Source organism: Neltuma alba, unplaced genomic scaffold, assembly GCF_004799145.2.
Source record: "Neltuma alba isolate B1F8T4 unplaced genomic scaffold, ASM479914v2 tig00004369_pilon, whole genome shotgun sequence".
Classification (NCBI taxonomy): domain Eukaryota; kingdom Viridiplantae; phylum Streptophyta; class Magnoliopsida; order Fabales; family Fabaceae; genus Neltuma; species Neltuma alba.
In genome coordinates this window covers 19,150-40,749 of record NW_021633678.1, presented here as the reverse complement: position 1 = coordinate 40,749, position 21,600 = coordinate 19,150, and the positions used below count along the sequence as shown (strand labels likewise).

At 33.4% G+C, this 21,600-nt stretch overlaps 1 protein-coding gene across 1 annotated transcript; it reads left to right on the top strand.

The window, feature by feature from the left end:
• The first annotated feature begins 3,026 nt into the window (after positions 1-3,026).
• On the top strand, positions 3,027-3,608 carry LOC114744454 (putative glycine-rich cell wall structural protein 1). The gene has a single exon (XM_028932625.1). It carries the CDS (start codon positions 3,027-3,029, stop codon positions 3,606-3,608), a length of 582 nt encoding a protein of 193 aa, XP_028788458.1.
• The last annotated feature ends 17,992 nt before the right edge of the window (positions 3,609-21,600 follow it).

Here is a 21,600-nt window from a genome sequence, read left to right as displayed (position 1 = left end):
GTCAGTCATTAAATGTGGGCATTTGAATCTTGATTTACCACGTTGTGAAGGAATAACTTCTTTTACCAGACCTAATCTCCTTGATATAAGAATTTAAACCTTGATTTATTATCTTGTGAAGTTTTGCCCATTTAAACATAAAGTTTCGAGTTAGAGTCCATGTAAAAGCCCAAAACATTTTTGAAAAAGCTAGTCCTAATTAAATTCGATCCCGGCATATGCCATCCGGGCACATGCAGCATTACAGCCAACTGCCTTCTACAGTTCTACTTGCTGCCTGCTGGAACCTAACGGGGACCCTTTTTTTTTGGGACCACTCCCATGTATTTGATCTGCATGTGGCCCATTTATAGGTCTCAAACCTTAACAATTATTTCAACATTTACAATTACGCAAAAAAAAAAGAAGAAGGAACTTTTGAAGGTTATATAGAGTAAATATTAGACAACTATCCATTTAGAAGTATCGAGGCATTATGCCATTAAATATAAAATGAAATTATAAAAATAGTATTTTAAAGAGATTATGAATATTCTTGAAATAGTTTTTTTAAATAATATTGTTGTTGTCAGTTAATGCTATGATAAATTCACAGCAGAAGAGAAATTTTCAGACCCTTTCTTCTTGGGTCAACAAAGACTTTTCAAACCCTGACAGTGGCCAAAAAGCTCATCTATGTGCCATCATAATGACGCCTTTAAACTTGGGGCCCTGGCGTAGGCCCCATTTTTGGGCCACCAAAAAAGTACATAAAAAAAACAAAGAAGAGCAAGGGGGAAAAAAAATACTACATGTAAATTTTTTTTTTACCTGAAATGTAAAAATGAATTGAAAATTTATGAAGAAAGAAGAACAAAATAATGAAACTTTCAAAAATTAAGGGCGAGCCAATTCCAAACTCTTGGGATTACACAGGTTCTCTACAGAAGAAAAGAAAAAAAAACAAAAATTTAACATAGATCTTCACTTCATCATGTCTGTGTAGTCTAAAAGTTTAACGTTAATCACCTTTTGGAAGAGTTGATTATTCTTCTAATGAACATTGATTTAACTAATACTTTTCTTCTAATTTTAAATATAATACCTATTTTGTAATATAATTTATACTACAAAATATATCCATATTTATTATTTATTCATCAGTTTACAGTTTTCAAAAAGAGAAACAAATTTTTATAAATAAGTAATTTAATCCATCGGAGTAAGTGTAGGATGGCAAAAGGGACACACTTCCATGGAAGAACCATCCCTTGGAGGGATCAACCGATCAAAGGACCAGTGGCAATTCCCAAGATCAGTGAAAACCAGAACATAGGAGATGATGACGTGGCATGACCGTCACCAGTCACGGGCCCCACAATAAGGTCGGACATTTAACAATAGCAGGAGGGCGTCTGGCCGCGGGGGCCCGCCATTGCTCCATTTTTGTTTGCTTGCGCTGTTCACAAATTCTGTTCAGAAGTATATGGCTGGCCTGTTGCCTTCCTTTTCGGGTGTGTTTGGCAAGCACCCCAAACCATGGGTTTAGGACCCAAACCATGGTTTGGGAAAAATGTTAGCCAAACACCCTTAAAAAAATCAAAACCATGGTTTGAGTTCAAAACCATGATTTTGGAAAAAGCAGAAATTTTTTACTTTTGGAGGAAAAATGGAGAGTGTGAGAGCCTATAGGATATATATCTTGTTATATTTTTTATAAACATATTAATCTTATATCTTATAATATATATACAATTAATTATTTATTAATTATATTATCTTATATTATTAATATATGTAATAAAAATATATTATTAACATTTTATTCCTTCAATTAAAATATATCATAAAATATATTTTTTCTATAATATCATATTAATTTATGCCAATTGTATATATAAAAGTACTTTTAATAACAATTATCCAAACACTCACACTTCTCAAATCACTTTTTCACAAAATCTATTCTTCCCAAAATCTATTTTTTCAGAATCTATTCTCCAGAAGCTATTCTCCAAACCATGGTTTGGTTTCATCCAAACACAACCTAACTATCCATTTCCATTGTTAATGCTTGAGCAGCAACATCATACTTCTCTTATTTTTAATATAGAATTTATTTAACTATTTGATTAAAATAAAAAATTTAGTTAAATTAGGTAATAATCATAAATATGGTGTATGTTTCCCAAAATATTTAGTTAAAACTTCTTTAAAAACTAACATTTCAATTAAAAATATAAAAGGGTAAAATTGATATATGTGTAGAATTAATGAGTAATAAGTACGCACTCACTTTATAAAATATATAGGTGTATTATTAATGAGTAACAAGTATTATTGTGGTATTTAATTATTTAATAGGGGTAATTTAAGAAAGAATTGATAAATATGAGAAATGAATCCTATATTAGGATCAAGATCAACTTTCTAATTAAGTCATATATTAAGGACTGGAGGAATACTACTTTTAAGATGAAGTGTTTGGAAAAACTCATTAAATTTGCATTACACTCGTGTACTCAAGGCTTGTTTGAATTTATAATCAATAAGTATGTTTAAATATATAAAAATTTCTCTCACATATTTACTTTGTATTTCATAAATTATCGTTAAAAAATTATTTATAAATCATTCTAAACAAAAAAAACCTTCGGATAACAAATTTGTAAATATTAAAAAAAAGTTAAAAGTTTCTATGGGAAGCTATTCTAAAGTTGCAGCGAGGGTGATGGTCCCTCGTTAAATGGCAGCCAGAAAGGTGCGTGTGTACGACGTAGAAACATAAATATATAAATCCACCCACACTAATGGCGTGACGATATTACATATGAAAGAATTATATGCAGAGGAATGGGACCGTGTAATAACACTGCAATGACCCATTTCTCCTAACCCTTCCATCTGTACTTATTATATTTCTTGTGCTGCGGTCCTATTTAAGTTCATGCATGCATGGAAGAAAATGGAAGACTCTTGTACTGACTTAATTTGTGGGTACGAGGTAGTCGGAAAGCTCCATAGTTTTATATTAACGCTGTGAGATGATGGAGAGCAAGTTCATTTGTGTGATTTTTCTGGGGCTTTGCTTAGCCCTAGGAAATGTAGATGGACGAAGTTATTATAGGAGGGGAAAAGATTTGGACGATGTGAGACGGCCTGATTCGTTTTTCTCGGGATGGTGGTTTGGTGGCGGTAGCTATGAAGGTGGCGGTCGCGATGGTGGAGATTATGGTGGCGGGGGTGATGAAGGGAGAGGATACGAAGGCAGAAATGGAGGAGGAATGTCAAGAGGAGGATATAGAGGTGGCAGTCGTGATGGTGATGGTGACGGTTACGATGGTGGTCGCGGAGACAGAGATTATGATGGTGACGGTGATGGTGGAAGAATGGAAGGCAGAGGGAACGGATATAGAGGTGGTAATGATGGCTATGGCCCAGGGACAAGGTACGGAGGAGGAGGTGGCGGTGGGGGAGGTGGTGGGGGCGGCGGTGGAGGTTGGAACAGCATGGGTGGGGGGGCGGCGGTGGGGGAGGTGGCGGTTGGAACGGCATGGGTGGTGGGGGGGGGGGGTGGGGGTGGTGGAGGAGGTGGCAGCGGGGGTGGTGGGGGCGGAGGAGGTGGTTAGTGAAGCAGGGTATCTAGAAACGGAGGAGGCTATTGAGGTGGCATGGGTGGAAGTGTGAGTCTGCCATGAAAAATGGTAAAGCAAATAAACCTTGAAATAGTTGTCGTGGAGTTCGCACCTTATTGTGTTATTAGGTTATTATTAAATGCTAAAGTAGCAAACATTAAGGGAAAATCGCAAAAGAAACCTTAAAAATTAAAAAATTTTATATAGGAACCCATTAACAAAAATTATTGTCCTTTATTTATCAATTATTGTTAAAATCTATACTAATATTGTAATGGGTACCTATTTATGATTTTTCTATCTTCAAGGTCTTTTTTTCTGATTTTTCCAATATAATAAAAAATGATATAAAAAGAAGTTAAAAATTGCAATATTTTAGTTTAGGCACTTAAGACTTCAAAAACCCAAAGGAGAAACTGGTGTCTGATTTGGTATTTTGCAAATGTAATCAAATGACTAAAATATCCTTATATCAATTTTCTTTAAAAAAAAAAGTCATCAAACTTATCATTACCAATATATTTTTTGTCATCAACTATTCAACACTTGTCATTGCCAAATTGTTAATAAAGAACTTGTCATTGTCAGTACATTTCTTGTTGTTCGCTATCTAACACTTATCATTGTCAGTTTATAACTTATTAATAAACATTTTAATACAAAGGCATTTTTGTCATTTAACTTTGCAAAATACCATATCAAGTATTACTTCCTTTCATGGGATTTTGAAGTTTTAAATGCCTAAATTAGAATATTGTAATTTTTAACTTCTTTTTATGTCATTTTCCCTTAATATAACATCTTTTCATTAATGTTCTGTTACTACAAAATAAAACTGTGCCAAAAATTATCACCTTTTGCATACGCTATTAGTTGGCCTGTATATTTCATTTTATGTGTCTTATTTGTCAATAGTTGGTGCGGCAGTGCTGCCCATAAAGTAATATAATATTCACAGAATCTTGTAATTCCATCATCAGTAAAATATTCCCTCGGATGCTTAATATAATATCCAATTAATTAATTTGGAGATATTTAAAAAATCACCAAATTAATTAATTATAGCATGTGATATGTAATCTTTCCAAAATACTCATATAGATCATTGGATTATATATCAATTTATAAATAAGACAAATTAGTTTGGAAAAAAAATAAATATAAATAGTTTAAAGTAATTTAGTTACTTGCTTACTCTATTCAAATTAATCAATTGAATCTTATATTAAAGAGCCAAGGCAGTATAAAACTTACATATAGTATTCTTGTATACCTCATCTTGATTCATTTATTGTGAGTTTAGCATGTTAGAATGAATAATAAAGAATAAAAAAAATGGAAAAATCACCAAAAAAAGTCCTGGAAATTAAAAAACTACATATAAGAACTCATTCACAAAATTATTATTTAATTATATATTGTTATCAAAACTAATATTAATATTGTAACAGGTTCCTATGTGTAATTTTTTTTATTTTCACGGTTTTTTTTTGGCTATTCTCCGTAAAAAATGTTTCAAATAAGAATGATATTATATAACTCAATACTCCTCCTTCTTTGATTCTGTAAGCAAATTTTAATCATTTACTCATTCGATTCTAAATGTAAAATATATTTTGCAACGTAAATTATATTATAAAATGGGTCTTATATTTAGGATTGGAAGAATAACATTTACTAATAAAAAAGCTAAGTTATTTGATCTTTATAATTATTTTTTAGATTGAATTATTTTTTTAATCCAAATATATAACCCTGTTATTCATGTTTTACTCTGTGCTTTGAGACTACACAATTGGTAACAAAAACTATATCTATTCCACCTCAAGCTAATTTACAAAATAGTAGTACTTTCTTTTAACCATAGTTTTACTTATAGTTTTCATTATATTTCAAAATATTGCATATGAAGGACTTCCTAACTTGTTTTCGTCATAGTTTTACTTTTCATCTTCATCGTTTCATGGCCATGGCAGGGACTTGTCAAAAAGCATTTCTTTCGAATATCATAAATACCGACACAATATACGAGTATGTTATTTAATTTGAAAGCGTGTAAATTGTAAAAGATAGTCTATATATGATTCTACGCATTATAGTTCAACATGCTACTATTTCGATTCTTAATATAGAAACTAACTAGGAAATTAATGTTAATTCTATAGGTAAAGCCTATTTCATATGTTTATCAATTTTTTTAAAAAAATTAACCGTATTGATATTTTCTTGACAATGATCAGGTAGAAGGATGAGGGAGTGAATTCAAAAAGATGCTTATGGTGTTTTCAAACAAAATGTCATATTAATTAATTTAACTAATATCTTTAATCTATTCAAATTAGTTAATTGAGTATATTATTGAGTTATTGCGTATATATTTGGGGGGATAATCCGATAAAAAGATTAAAAACGTCAAATTTATTATATAAATATATATAGATATATTGTATTATTAAAAGAATTTGAAGCCTTGAATATACTTAAACATTTTATCTTTACCCACATCCTATTCTACCTTTGTCACTTGAGAGCAGCATTTAAGTTTTATTATTTCTACACGAGCATCGAAATGATTATTAAATTGTTAAATAGATAATATAATAAATTGTAATGATATTTTGTTAAGAAATTCAATTTTTTATTCTATATATATATATTCAACTCTGATTTTATGAACTTATTATATAAAGGGTAAAATAGTTTTAAAAAATTCAAGTTTTATTGAAATTCTAAAAATATTGTGGATTTAGTATTAATGTATGACTAAATCAAATTGTCAATTTTAAAAAATATGTTAAAAAAGTGAAAATGCAATCTGTAATAACAGTAAAAACATGAGATAAATCTGAAAAATCTCATTTTCATATTTTTATTTAAAAGAAAAAGAAAATGTCCACTAGATGCCAGCTCACGGTACACTTCCTGGCTCTCCAGTCTCCGCACTATTTTATAAGTAATTTTTTTGTTGACCTGGAATATCGTAATAAGTATTGGAACTTACAGTTTGACTGCAATTTCAAAAAACAACAAAATGTCAATATCATTAATAGCAATATTAGATCTATAATAAATCAATTTTTCAAATTTTGCCCACCCTAATGGAGCTAGGGATATACCTAATTACATATATTACGTATTCTCTCTCTAATCCTAACTATATAATCTAAATTCCCTCTAATATAGAAGCTAGTTTGTTGATACATGTAAAATCTTAATCCATTTTATTTTTATATTTATTACTATTTTTCTTAAACTAATTTATTTAACTCTCTTAATTTATTTAAATTAATTATATAGTTTTTATATTAAAGATTATATTGATTGAGTAATTAATTTTTTGAGATTAAAAAAATTAATAAAATTAATTATTTATAATAAATATATGTCGGTTTCTTTAAAATAACTCATTTGGATTAAAAACCACCTCATTGTATAGCTGTATGTATTAATAAGATTGTTAGGGAAAATAAATCCAGATGACGTCAAGTATGTGTACGTACAAGTAACATTAACAAGCTCACTACAAGAAATTGCTGAAGTAGCAGCGGAACATTTCTAGCGGTTCAACAAAACCGCTAGAAATTCCAAATATTTCTAGCGGTTCCCATAAAAAACCGCTGCAAAATACAGACGGTTTGACCATTACCCGCACATTTCTAGCGGTTACCCCTTAACCGCTAGAAAATTAGGGCTAGAAAATTCCCCGGGCTTTGGCGGGAACTTGGCGCCAAATTTGTAGCGTTTAATTTCTAGCGGTTCAGGCTATAAACCGCTAGACACCGAAAATTCTAGCGGTTGATGCATGAAGCGCTAGAAATTTTTTCATTCCCCGAGGAGTTTAGAAATTTCTAGCGGTTCGGTCCTGAACCGCTAGCAATTTCTAGCGGTTATGGACCGAACCGCTAGAAATTGTTAGCGGTTCCGGACCGAACCGCCAGAATTTCTAGTGGTTCTTGGCCGAACCGCTAGAAATTGCTAGCGGTCAGGACCGAACCGCCAGAATTTCTAGCGGTTCTTGGCCGAACCGCTAGAAATTGCTAGCGGTTTGGACCGAACCGCTAGCCAATTCCCGAGGCACATGTGACCGTTGGGAATTTCTAGCGGTTCGGCTCAAAACCGCTAGAAATTTCTAGCGGTTTTGTGCCTAACCGCTAGAAAGTCTCGGTCTATATATACCCCCCCACACTCTCAGTTCTTCAATCGTTCTGGAAGCGAAGCTCTGCTGAATTTTCTTCACAAACATATTCGAGTTCTGATTCAGTTGCAGATCCTTATTTTCAGGTAAAAATAGTAATTTATTGATAAATAATTTTTATTTTATGTTTTTATTTTATTTATTTTATTATGTTATAGCTTAAAAATAATTTTTTTTTATTTCATTTATAAATAATTACTATTTGTTGTTATTAGGATGCCTCGTCGACACGGGAAAGACCCAGTTGATCCTGAGAGAGCTGGTCCCAGTGAGGTTCATCATGATGCTGGTGAGCCATTCCCCAGCATTCATGACTACGATCTGAGCGAGGAGGATATCCTCAGTTTTATGGAGCAGGATGGTGTTGAGCGGACTGAGGAGGCTCATTTTACTGGGGATGAGCAACCCCATGCTGATGCTGCTGACGAGGAGGAGGAGGAGGAGGAGGAGGAGCAGGATCAGGGGAATGAGTATCCCCAGGCTGCACAGCGTCCTGCTCCGAGACGTCAGGCTGGTTATGAGGTGGAATTTGTCGGTAAGTATTTATTTAACTTTTTAAAGTTTTGATCAGTATTTAATTTATATAGAAATTATATTAATTTATTGATATATAATTTATTTCTTAATTAAATTTTGCAGACACTGAGGGGAATAGGTCCTATCGGAGGCTGACAGCCAGAGAGCTGTCTATGATGACGGGCGGACGAGTGGTTGTGCCGCTCAATGAGTTGGGCCAACCGACGAAGAAAGGTGGCCAGTTGTACAACAAGTACGTGCGCCTCCTTGGTCAGCAGTGGACGCTGTTCCCTATCTACGTGCAGGACTGGAAGAAGATTACCTTAGACAAGAAGCAGCAAGGCTGGGAAATGATGAAGGTAATATAAAATTGTTATTTATAATTTTTTTAATTTAAATAAATGATTATATATTTTGTTTTCAAATAATTTAATTGTTTGATTATAATTTTTTATTTATTTAATTTGTTTGTTATTTATAATATTTTTAAAAGTAGTTAAATGAATATATTTTTATTTAAATTATTTAAAAGTAGTTAAATGAAAATAATTTGTTATTGATTTCATTAATTTATTACTTATAATAATTTTAAATTTAGTTGAGTAAAAATATTTTTTCATTTAAATTACTTAATTGTTTAATTATTATTGTTTTTGATTAATTTATATTTTATTTATAATATTGTTAAATTAGTTAAAAACTAATTATTTGTTTTTGATTATTGAAATTGCTTAATTATTTGTTTATAATTTGTTATTTAGTTAATTTATTATTTTAATCATAGAGTAAATTTATTCTGGGGGAGGAGTTGAGGGCTGACACGATCAAGAGGCTTGGGATGGCATGGAAGAACAGGAGGGCCGACCTGTGGAGGGAGAAGAAAGGTGACGGGACGAGGCCCCTCCAGGAGATACTGGCAATGTACCTGGTGGAGTCCCGGACCAAGACTGGTCCACTTACGTCTATTTTAGGATGACGGCTGACCAGATGGTATGATAATATTGTATTAATTATAATTTCTTTATTTTTTATCCGACTTGACTCATTTAATTTAATTTTTTTACATTTTGCTTCAGGCTCTTTCTAGGAGAAATGCTAGGAGCGTCAGGCATCAGACGATACGTCATAGGGCTGGATCCAGGAGCTTTGCGATCACTTATGACGAGATTGTGAGTACTTGAAATAAATTTATTAAATATGTAGATGTATTTAATTTGTAACTAATTATTTCTTTGATTTCATTTACAGAGGGAAAAGACGCAGCAGGAGCAGGGATACACGCCCACTTATGGCGAGATGTGGCCGATGGTGTATAGACCCCGAGACGGGCGTGCGTCGGATGAGGTTGAGGAGATAGCGGTAAGTAATAAATTAAATATTAATATAATATCACAGTGTAGATATCATTATATTATAATTAACTTCTTTATATTAATTTTGGTAGGCACGGATGACTCAGGTCGATTCCGAGTTGCGTGAGTCTCAGGGGTCTGCCTTGGATCCCACCGCCTCACTTTTATCGGGTCGTGGCCGGCCGCAGCACCCTGGTCGAGTTAGCGGGCTTGGACTTGGACCTACACCGACTAGGTTGCCCCGCTCAAGTGGCGCTGGCCCTTCATATACTGCTGGGAGCTCTCATGCGAGTGCGAAGCGGCCGGGTTCCTCATCTTCAAAGGAATTGCGAGAGGAGCTCAGACAAGAGTTCGAGGCCAGGATCGTGGAGCGTGATCGTCAGTTCCAGGAGCGTGATCGTCAGCTCCAGACGCAGCTTGACCAGCTCTTGGCAGCTGCTACGGCTCTGCGTCATGTGGTGGTCAGTATAGCTCCAAACATCTCAGTTCCTGACATCCCCGACCTACACATGCCACCAGTCCCGCCCCTACCCCGCCATCCGCCAGTCCAGTCCCAGCAGGTTGAGCGGCCTGCCCACCGTCAGCCGGAGGATTCAGCAGAGGATGATCCCGATGATGCTGCTTCTGCCCCCCACCCATGATTTGCTTTCATTATATGGGATTTTATTAGAATCTTGATTTTACGGTTTTATATACTATTTAGATATTTATCTAAATTTTATATTTATTTGTTTCCTTTATTGATTTATTTCTATAATTTTATTTATGTCAAGTACTAATTAATATTGAAATATTTATTTATTTATTACAACATCAACATTACAATTTATTAAACACGTTAAACATGTTAATTAATCAAAATAATTCTATAATCATTTATTAATTTAATAAATATTTATTTTCGTAATGTTATTAATTTATTGTGCGGTATTTCTATTTAATATTTAAAAATAATAGCGTTTGTAGCGGTTCAAAAACCGTTAGAAAATTCAACTGGATTTTAACCATATTTGTAGCGGTTTTAATGTGAACCGCTACAAAATTTTATAATTTCTAGCGGTTCACAGGAACCGCTAGAAATTTTTCCAATTTTCTAGCGGTTCACAGAACCGCTAGAAAATTAGCAAATTTTACCTAATTTTCTAGCGGTTTTATAACCGCTAGAAAATTCAAAACCGATGGAGAGAAAATTCCCGTTAAACCGCTAGAAATTTCTATCGGTTTGTAACCGATATTTAGAATTTCTAGCGGTTAATAACCGCTGGAAATTGAAAATTTCCGTTAAAACCGCTACAAATTTGTAGCGGTTTTGTAACCGCTACAAAAAAATGACCGTTCCTCCAGCCTCCTTTATAAGCTGAAGCACTTCAACTGAATTCCATTTTAACTTCTCTTTGAGCTCTGTGTCATATTTTCATGAAATTTGAGCATTATTAGTCATGGATAGGTCGTGGATCAACTTGCACCGGTCGACTCCGCAATACTTGGCTGGTCTAAACTATTTCTTGGATTTTGCTTTCGCCAATGCTACCGTAAATGGTAAGATTCAGTGTCCCTGTCCTAAATGTAATTTCAAAAAGTGGCATCCCAAAGATATTGTTAGGGAACATTTAATCTTTAAGCCTTTTCGCGAGAGTACGTATTTTGGCAACTACATGGGGAACGGCTAGATATGGGTGCTGAGTCAGTGCCAGTAGTTTCACGGATGGGAGTTCGAGTGGATGAGGCCGATGCCGTGAATGATGCTGTGCGTGATGCTTTTGGTGTTCACGAAAGCTCGAATCCCAACGAAGATGAAGTAGAGGGACCTCAACCGGAGTTTCTAAGAAACGAAACTGCTCGGGAATTTTTTGACCTCATGACCGAAGCTGACAAGCCTCTTTATTCTGGGTGTACAAAGTATTCGAAGTTGTCATTCTTGGTGAGGCTGTATCACATCAAATGCTTGTGCGGTATGACTGACAAGGCGATGTCTATGTTGCTGGAATTACTGGGAGATGCTTTCCCCCAAGCTGAATTCCCTCCGTCTTTTTACGAAGCAAAAAAGATTATTAACAAGCTTGGCTTGAACTATAAGAAGATAGATGCATGCCCAAACGACTGTATGCTATATTGGGGAGATGATGCCAACAAAGAGATTTGTACGAGATGCAAGACGTCACGCTATAAGTCAGTACGGAAGGGCAAGAAGCAAAAGAAGAAACCGGCCAAAATTCTCAGGTACAAATTATTACAGCGTGTTACTTGTTCCGTCTCTAAAAATATTCGATATTTGAAATTCTTAAAACAATTGATTATGTCATCAATTTTCTTAAATTGAGTCAATATTTAGTACTTAAATATTCGGTATTTTAAATTTTTAATATATTATTTTCTTAGATACTTTCCTTTGAAACCACGGTTGCAAAGAATGTATATGTCATCAAAAATGGCTCAGCACATGAGGTGGCACGCGACTGAGGAAAACCTAGATGGTAGGTTAAGGCACCCACGAGACTCGGAGGCGTGGAAAGCGTTTGATGCGAAATTTCCAGACTTTGCCAATGATCCTAGAAATGTACGTCTTGCATTGGCAACCGATGGTTTTAATCCCTTCGGAAACATGAGCACAAGTTACAGTATCTGGCCGGTGGTGTTAATTCCATACAATCTACCACCTTGGATGTGCATGAAGCAGAGCTCCTTTTTGCTTTCCATGATCATTCCTGGCAAGAAAGCACCAGGAAATGATATTGACGTATACCTGCAACCGTTGATACACGAATTGCTCGACCTATGGACGAATGGTGTTGAGGCATATGACTCACATGACAAGCAACTATTCAATCTCCGTGCAGCCTTGATGTGGACAATAAGTGATTTTCCCGGTTTGGGAACTTTGTCTGGCTGGAATGTGCATACTGGGTTGGCCTGTCCTGAGTGCAATTTTGATTCTGTGCCATGTCGCCTTCCACACAGTCGCAAGTGGTGCTTCATAGGACATCGACGGTTCCTTGATTCCAAGCACAACTTAGATTGCAACGGATTCGCTTCGATGGGAAACAGGAGAAGAGAGATCCTCCTGTTACTTTGTCTGGTATGGATATTTTGCGGCAGTTAGAAGATGTTCATATCGAGTTTGGTAAGAGTGTGGATCCCGAACGATTGGGACGACGATCTCGTGGGACATCTGATACGCAACCTATGCAATGGCGGAAGAGAAGCATATTTTTCACTCTTCCTTATTGGGAATCTAATTTGCTACGACACAGTTTGGATGTTATGCACATTGAAAAAAATGTGTGCGATAATGTGCTATATACGTTGCTCAATGAAGCTGGAAAGTCCAAAGACCATCTCGCAGCTAGAAAAGATTTACGGGCCTGGGGAATTCGTGAAGAGGCTTGGCTGATGAAAACGACAAGTTTCAGCCAGCTAAATTCACCTTGACAAAGCAGAACAAGGATATCTTCCTCTCGACGTTAAAGAACATAAAAGTACCAGATGGATATTCTAGCAACATCTCAAGGTGTATCGATCTGCAGGCTCGAAAGGTTACTGGGTTGAAAAGTCATGACTCTCATGTTCTTATGCAACAGTTACTTCCATTGGCCTTGAAAAACACACTTCCTTCTGATGTATCGGTGGTTTTGGTAGAATTATGTTCATTTTTCAAGAAGTTGTGTGCGAAGGTCTTGGTAGCGGAAGAGCTTGATCAGCTGCAAAATAAAATTATTCTTACACTTTGTCACTTGGAGATGATATTTCCTCCATCATTCTTTACTGTTATGGTTCACTTGACTGTCCACCTTGTTCGAGAAGCAAAGGTTGCTGGCCCAGTTCACTATCGATGGATGTACCCTATAGAGAGGTACTAGATTATCTTTTATTCCCGCCTCTTTAAATTTCACATTGTTCTTTCATTTACTCGTAATTATTAATGCAATTTTAACTTACAGGTACTTGGGAAAATTAAAATCATATGTTAGGAATAAGGCATGGCCTGAGGGGTCAATAGCAGAAGGTTATTCCGGAGATGAGGTCCTAACTTTCTGTTCGAGGTACTTTGATGACATGGAGACATCTTTTAACCGCCCGCGTCGCGTAGATGATTCTCCTCCGGTCCTTCCACGTCAACTTTATTTCCTCCTGTTGGGAAACCAGTTGGAGGATATGAATTCTTCAGACTCACTCCTACAGAGAAACTCCAGGCACACAGACATGTTTTGATAAATTGCAGCCAAGTTGAACCCTTCATGCAGTAAGTATATATATCATATAAGCTCACTAGCTTTTACACTTTATATTTGTTTCTTACTGACTCTTCTAACAAATTACACTTTACTATAGTGAGTTTAGGAGTTATCTCAGGCGTCAGCTACGGGGCCGTGCGCGTTCTGCTGACATTGATAAAAGAGTCCACAAAGAGTTTCCCAGTTGGTTTACACGTCGAATACGTAATGACAACAGCCCATACACAGATGAATTCAGAGCTCTTTCTCTCGGTCCGTTAGACCATGCACGAAGGTTTACCGCGTACAATGTCAACGGCTTCAAGTTCTGTACGGTTGGACGTGATCAGGGATTGCTCACACAAAACTCTGGAGTTTGCGGGACATTCGGAACGAGATGTTATGCTAGCAGTAGTGATGGCGATATGCGCTTTGGAGGCGTCACTTACTATGGAAAGCTAATTGACATTATTGAGTTGACTTACCAGCTTTTCACCGTGACACTGTTCAAATGCTCCTGGGCAAATACGACAACTTCACGGGGACTCGCTACTGACCATTTGGGCATCACCTCAGTCAATTTCTCTAGACTTATTCATACAGGGGCATCTGAAGATGATGAGCCATATATCCTTGCTTCTGAGGCACACCAAATTTACTATGTCGAGGACGAGAAACATAAAGACTGGAATATGGTCGTTCACCTCAAGCCACGGGATCTTTACGATATGGGTGATGGTGACATTATTTACGACAGTGAACCCTTCCAACCCTCGAATTTTGAAGACTTCTTTCCTCAAGGAGATGATAATTTGCCACTTATCAGGTACACGTCTTTTCTTAAATTATTTAAATAATTAACTACTAATTACTAATTTTTTCCAAATACAACATAAATTTAACAAATTTTTTTAAAATGTGTCCTTTCAGGCCGGATGATGATGGAGAGTAGCAGCATCCAAAATAAATTATTTAACAAATTTTTCGTCCATAAATACATATGTATAAATTAAAATTCGTAAAAAATTTTTAAAAATAAAAAAATTTTCATTTGTAGCGGTTCATAACCGCTACAAATGTATTTTCACGAAATTGTAATTTGTAGCGGTTAATAACCGCTACAAATTACAATAATTTGTAGCGGTTATTAACCGCTACAAAATACATACCTGTAAATTAAAATCCGTTCAGATTTTAAAAATAAAAAATACTAAATTTCTAGCGGTTAATAACCGCTACATATATAACCGCTACTAAATACTAGCGCTTATATATACGCTAGAAAATGAATAACAGCTACAAAATGTTATAAAACGTTACAAAAACACCGCTACAAATGTGTCGCTGATCTCTATAAATACCATATCTTCTCTACATTCATTTACTCCATCTTTTCCTTCCTCTCCTATTCTTCTTCATAATTCTCTCTTTTTTTCTTACTATCTCATATTGTGGTTTTTTTCTCTTTACTCTATGGTAAGTGAATTTTATTTTATAATTCATTGTATCTTTTATTTGTTTTTATTTAAAATTTACTAACATATTTATTTCTCCTTTCCTTTCAGATTTTTCTTCTCCACATTTGTCATGCCCTCCTCAACTGATTCAAATACTCATCAACCTAATACTATAGGTTCAATATTCCAAAATATATCATCTTCAATTCAACTATCTTATTAAATATTCAATTAAATTATCTTATTAAATTAAATTCACTTCTTTTGACACATTCATAATTTAATTACATATTTTTTATTACAAAATTTGAATATATAAAATGTAACATATAACTAATTATACAAATTAACAAAAATTCTTCAAAATAATTTATTTAATGATTTTTAAAATTATAATATGAAAAACCATAAATTTTTTTTTCTGGCACGGTAAACATTTCTAGCGGTTCCAAACCGCTAGAAATATTTCGTCAAATTTAAATTTTGCGCCAAAATTTCTAGCGGTTCAAAACCGCTAGAAACGTCTTCCCGCCATTCCTGAAATTCAATTGGCGGGAAAATTTAATTTCCCAAACATTTCTAGCGGTTCTATAACCGCTAGTAATTTTCGCGTGCTACTGAAATTATTTAATTCCCGGCAAAATGGATTTCGTTTAGCAGGTTTCTAGCGGTTAGAAAACCGCTAGAAATTTTTTCCGGGAAAAAGTTTCTAGCAGAAAAAATTTCTAGCGGTTTTCTAACCGCTAGGAATGTGTCTCTTCAGATATTTTCTAGCGGTTCGGAACCGCTAGAAATTTTCTATCGTTTTGACCATGATGTGTAGCGGTTGCGATAACCGCTAGAAATTTTTTCTTGCACCTGTTTTTCTAGCGGTTTCCTTAACCGCTACAAATTTTATTTGTTGCGGTTAAAACCGCTAGAAATGTAACACTCTAACCGCTAGAATTAACATATTTTTTTGTAGTGGCTGTCAGTTAAGGTTCCAAAGAGTAAAACATAAGTTTGAATATCAAGAAATGTATTTGTTGAGAGAGACAAAAAAATTTTATCAAAAGGAAACCCTGATCATATATATATATATAATACATAGACGCCGCAAATAGCAGTGGCATGAAGCGAAGGAAATGTCTCTGCGTAATTAACCTCTGACGAGGGAACAGGTAATGGTACAGTATAATTAAGCCATTTCTCCTAACCCCATACCAAATCTACGTACAATTACTACTACTTTTGCCTAACATTATTCAATATTCCTTTTGTTACCTTCTTATTTAAGCTCAAGCGTGCATGGCAGAAATGGCAGACCCTCTGCATTTGATTTGTGTAGGAGGCAGTTATAGGAAGTTATCTAGTTTGTATAACAACGTTACGTTGTGATGGAGAGCAAGTTCATTTGTGTGATTTTTCTGGGGCTGATCTGCTCAGCCCTAGGAAATGGAGATGGGAGAAAGCTTAGGGGGGAAGATTTGGACGAGTCGTCATTAGAGGCAATCCGGGGAGAGTGGCACGCTGGTGGCACTTATGGAGTTGGTGGTGGTGTCGGTGTCGGTGGTGGTCTCGGAGGCGGTGGTGGTCTTGGAGGCGGATATTATGGTGGCATCGGTGGTGGAGTTGGAGGAATGCCAGGAGGAGGATATGGAGGTGGTGGAGTTGGAGGAATGCCAGGAGGAGGATATGGAGGTGGTGGTGTCGGTTACAATGTTGGTCCCGGAGGCGGATATTATGGCGACGGTGGTTATGGAGGGAGAGGATATGGAGGTGGCGGAGCTGGATATGTTGGCTATAGGGGACGGCCAAGGTACGGATATCGAGGTGGCCTGGGTAGAACTGTGACTGCCATGAAAACTAAAAGCAATGCAAAAAAGCCATGAAATTTTACGTCATTGGAGGGTTACGTTGGAAGCTTATGGCGTACGTTAGTTAACTAAGTTATAAAGGTTACGTTAATATATATATATATATATAATTTTCTATTATTATGTGATATGTTTACCACAAAATAAATCCATGCATGCGTGGATCTTGTTATTAGTTTGGACTTGTTATGGTTAGTGTTATGGCAGGGTTTGTACGTAGATTGTATTGAGTGTAAGGTTCATGTAGGATCCCGTGATTTCATCATAAATAAAATATAACTTTACGTGTTTAATCTTGTGTGCTTCATTTCTTTTTAGCAGGGACAACTACAAATACACTGACACGTATTTTTGCAAGATTATACCTTCAACCTCTACTTTTTCATAAAAGGCATTTTCACCTTATACAATTTGTTAATATAAATCACTTGTAACATATTTTAGTATATTAAGAAATATATTAAGTTGATAAAATTTTTTAATTTTACATTTATTAAAGTTTTTACTTTCTTCATTTACAAATCATTTTCATGTTTTTCCTTTTCGATCTTCTCTCTTTTTAATGAAAATTAAAAAAAAAGATTAAACATTAAATATATTAAGGGTGACTTATATTTGGAAGCAAAACTTTCCTTACAAATAATTTACTTTTAGGACCGGAGTGGTATATGATACTCTATTATTAATTGCACATGGACGATCTTCTCTTTTTCTTCTCCACTCAGGATCAAAATCTTAATGATAGATATGGAATACTACTTCTCGTAATTAATATAAAAGCTAATAGACTAATTTAAATAAATTAAAAAAATAATTAAGCTAGTTATTTATAATACATATATGTTATCTTTTCTAAAATATCCATGTTGATAAAGTATATTGGTTAGAACTGTTATTATTACAAAAATTATTTGAAAAAAATAGATAAATATGACAAATAAAGTAAATTGAGATTAGGGGCGAGCAAAACCGAACTGTAATAGAAAACCAAACCGAACTGAATTTAGTTTTGGTTTTTCAGTTCGGTTATTTCGGTTTTCAGTTACATATTTGGTTTTTATTTTTTGAATAATTTAGTTTCGGTGTTCGGTTCGGTTAGTAGAAAAAAAATTCAATTATAACCCAAAAAACCGAAATAAATATATTATATATTCATATTTAATAAATATTATTATAATAAATATATATGTGGGTTTATGTGAACTCTTTAAATATATTTATGTTCAATAAATATGATTATAATAAATATTACTATAATAAATCACATTGAATGATGAAATATTTATTAACTAATGGTTACAATTGTGTTTTATTATTATTTTTAATTTAAAATCACTTTTTATATTTATATATTTTGGTTAATTGGTTAACCGAACTGAAATATTTTGATAAATTCAGTTTTAGTTAGTTCGGTTAATCAGTTTTGGTTCAATGCTTAAAATTTGCTCTATTTGGTTATTTGGTTATCACCAATAACTGAATCGAAAAATTGAATGCTCACTCCTAATTGGGATATTTTATATTTAGAACCAAAGTAAAAGTCAAACAAGCTTTTATATTAAAGACCGAAGGTAGTATATTGTAAAACTTTTAGAAAGAATTACAATCAGATCTCAAAACTAGGATTTAATTACTCTAAAATTCATTGACAAGTGAATAGTAAGTAATAGTGAGTTCCAGAGTAGGTAATAACAACAAGTTCTGGTCGATCACTTATTATTGAGATTTTTTAGTAATTAAATTTTTTTCATGTATATAACCATAAACTATTATTGAAATATTTTATTAGTTTTTTTTTAATTTTTATCATAATCCTAAACAATTGAGGTCAAATTTTAATAATTTAAATTATTTATTTTTATTCAATAATACTCCCTTCAGTGCCTAAGATGAGAGTTAGGTTGCCTAAGATTTAATATTAAAATATAAGACATTAATCTCCTTTATTTTTTATGTTCATCATTTTTGTCCAAACTCATTTATCTAACTTATAAAATGATGTACGATCTAATCTTATATCGTAAGAGATCATGTCACAATTATTATAATTAATTGACTTTAATAATCTATTTAAATTAATTAAATAATTTTTATATTAAGAATTAGATGAAGTATAATAACAATTTTATGTTAGATCTTAGAGTTCGTTTGGAATTACTTATGAGCAATATTTTAATTATGATTTATGCAAAATATCTTTATAAATAATTTCAAATGAGGCTTTAGTTGTTGAAATTTTTAATGTGAGAATGGAGAGATGGAAAAGGAATATTATTCAACTAAAGGGACTCCGCTCCCATAGTACGGCACTCGCTCAGCTTTCTTTTTGAAAAAAAAGAGAGGGTATTATTCAAAGCAATAGGCCCAAAACTGTCGAAGTAAAATGGAACATGGGCTGTAGGCCTCGTTTGATTCATTAATTTTTGAATTTCGATTTCCTCCACATCAAAATGGGATATATATGGAAAAAACATTGTTAGGATGATCCTCGCTATGACGTTTGACAGTACTCTGAGAGATTAATCTCTTACTTTTCGGATAGAAGGATATTCTGGAAAACCAAGAAAAAAAAGGGATAATCGCAAAAAAAAATACAAATAAAATCCCATTAGAGCATTAGCATAGATAATAATTTTTTTGAATAGGTCCCTTCATGCAATTTTTTAATTTTTAAGGTTTTTGTTGCAAGTTTTCCCATCAAATACTCATTCCATTCTTTTTTCTAGAATAAAATTATTTAATTAAATGTACTTCAAGAAATAATTATTACTCCTATAATTTTTGTAAGTTATCTTTTGTGTGGGCGCGCTCATAAACACCACAATCTCAATTTTGACTTAGAAACAAGGCGAGTAATATTTACTTTCTATGAAATTTACATATAGATTAATAAGAGAGAAAATTCTTTAAAAAGATAATTAAATAACCCAAATTCTTATTTAGGTAGCTAAATTTATCAAACTTCTGATCACGTCACATGGCTTGAAGAAAAATTTTAAAATTTTATGAAATAACTCTAATTTCCCTTACATTGAAAGCTAAAAGAATTCTAAATTTACATATTTCATTTTACAATTAATATGTTTTAATTTTAAATTAACAACTTTTTATTTTTATAATACATTTACAGGAAGTCTTTAATAATACACTTGCAATAAATTTTTGAATAAAAATTAATCATAAATAATCTTAAAAGTTAACATGTTCTGTTTTTACAGTTAATACGTTTCAATTTTAAATTAACAACTTTTTGGCCCCATAACACACTTATTGTAAAACTTGATTACAATACAATCTTGAAAATTAATATGTTCAATTACTTAGTTAACAAATTTTAGTTCTCACTTAATAGCTTTATATTGGCATAGCACCCTTGCAATGAGTTTTTAAATAAAACTTGATTAGAGTATAACATTGAAAATTAACATGTTTCATTTCACGGTTAACACATTTTAATTTTTAAGTTAATAACATTCTATCTTCATAATACACTTGCACTAAGGGAGGAAAATTTAATATAAAAACTAATTCATCGCTGTTTACTTAATTGATTTTTTAACTTTGTAATAGTAGGTATCGAGTTTCTTTTATTCAAAGTTCTTATGTAATATGGGAATAATAAAAATTCTCATCTATCTAGGTTTCTAATAAAAAGGGCATTAAAGTCATTTTATAAAATTTTAAAATTCCTCAAAGAATTTGAATTATTAAAGTACCTCTTTAAGGGATTTTCCCTTAATAAATTATAAAATAGTTTAGATTATAATAAAATTTAGAGAAAATCATAAATAAAGACCATAGAATTTGAAAAATTATGAATAAGGACCCGTTTACAACTTTTTTTATCAAAACCCATACTATAATTATCAAAACTCATAATAATATTGTAACATATTGCTATTTGCAATTTTTCATATTCCACGACCTTTATTTGTGATTTCCCTAAAATTTAATTATATTTAACTAAAATACTTTTTTTTACCTAACAAGATATCCTTTCACATTGAACATCCTTAACCTTTCATACCTTGCAATTCCATCATTGAACCTCACATAAATTTGTAAATAAAAAGATTGGGGAAAAAAAAAAACAAGAGTTTTAAGGTGCGTTTGGTATAAGAGATTTAGAGAGAAGGGGAGAGAAGGAGAAGGATTTTGCTTCCCTTTCTTTGTTTAGCAATCCAAACTTTATAGGAGGGGAGGAAAAATTTCATGAAGTTTCCCCTTCCCCCTCAAAAGTTGAGAAGATTTAGAGGAAAAAGTATATTTTTATTTTATTTTGACTAAATTGTTTATGACTATTTTTAATATTTTCATTCTACCCTTTCACCTTTCTTCCTCATCTCATCTCACCCAATTTGTATATAGTTATACATTTATTTATGTTCATTTAACTACT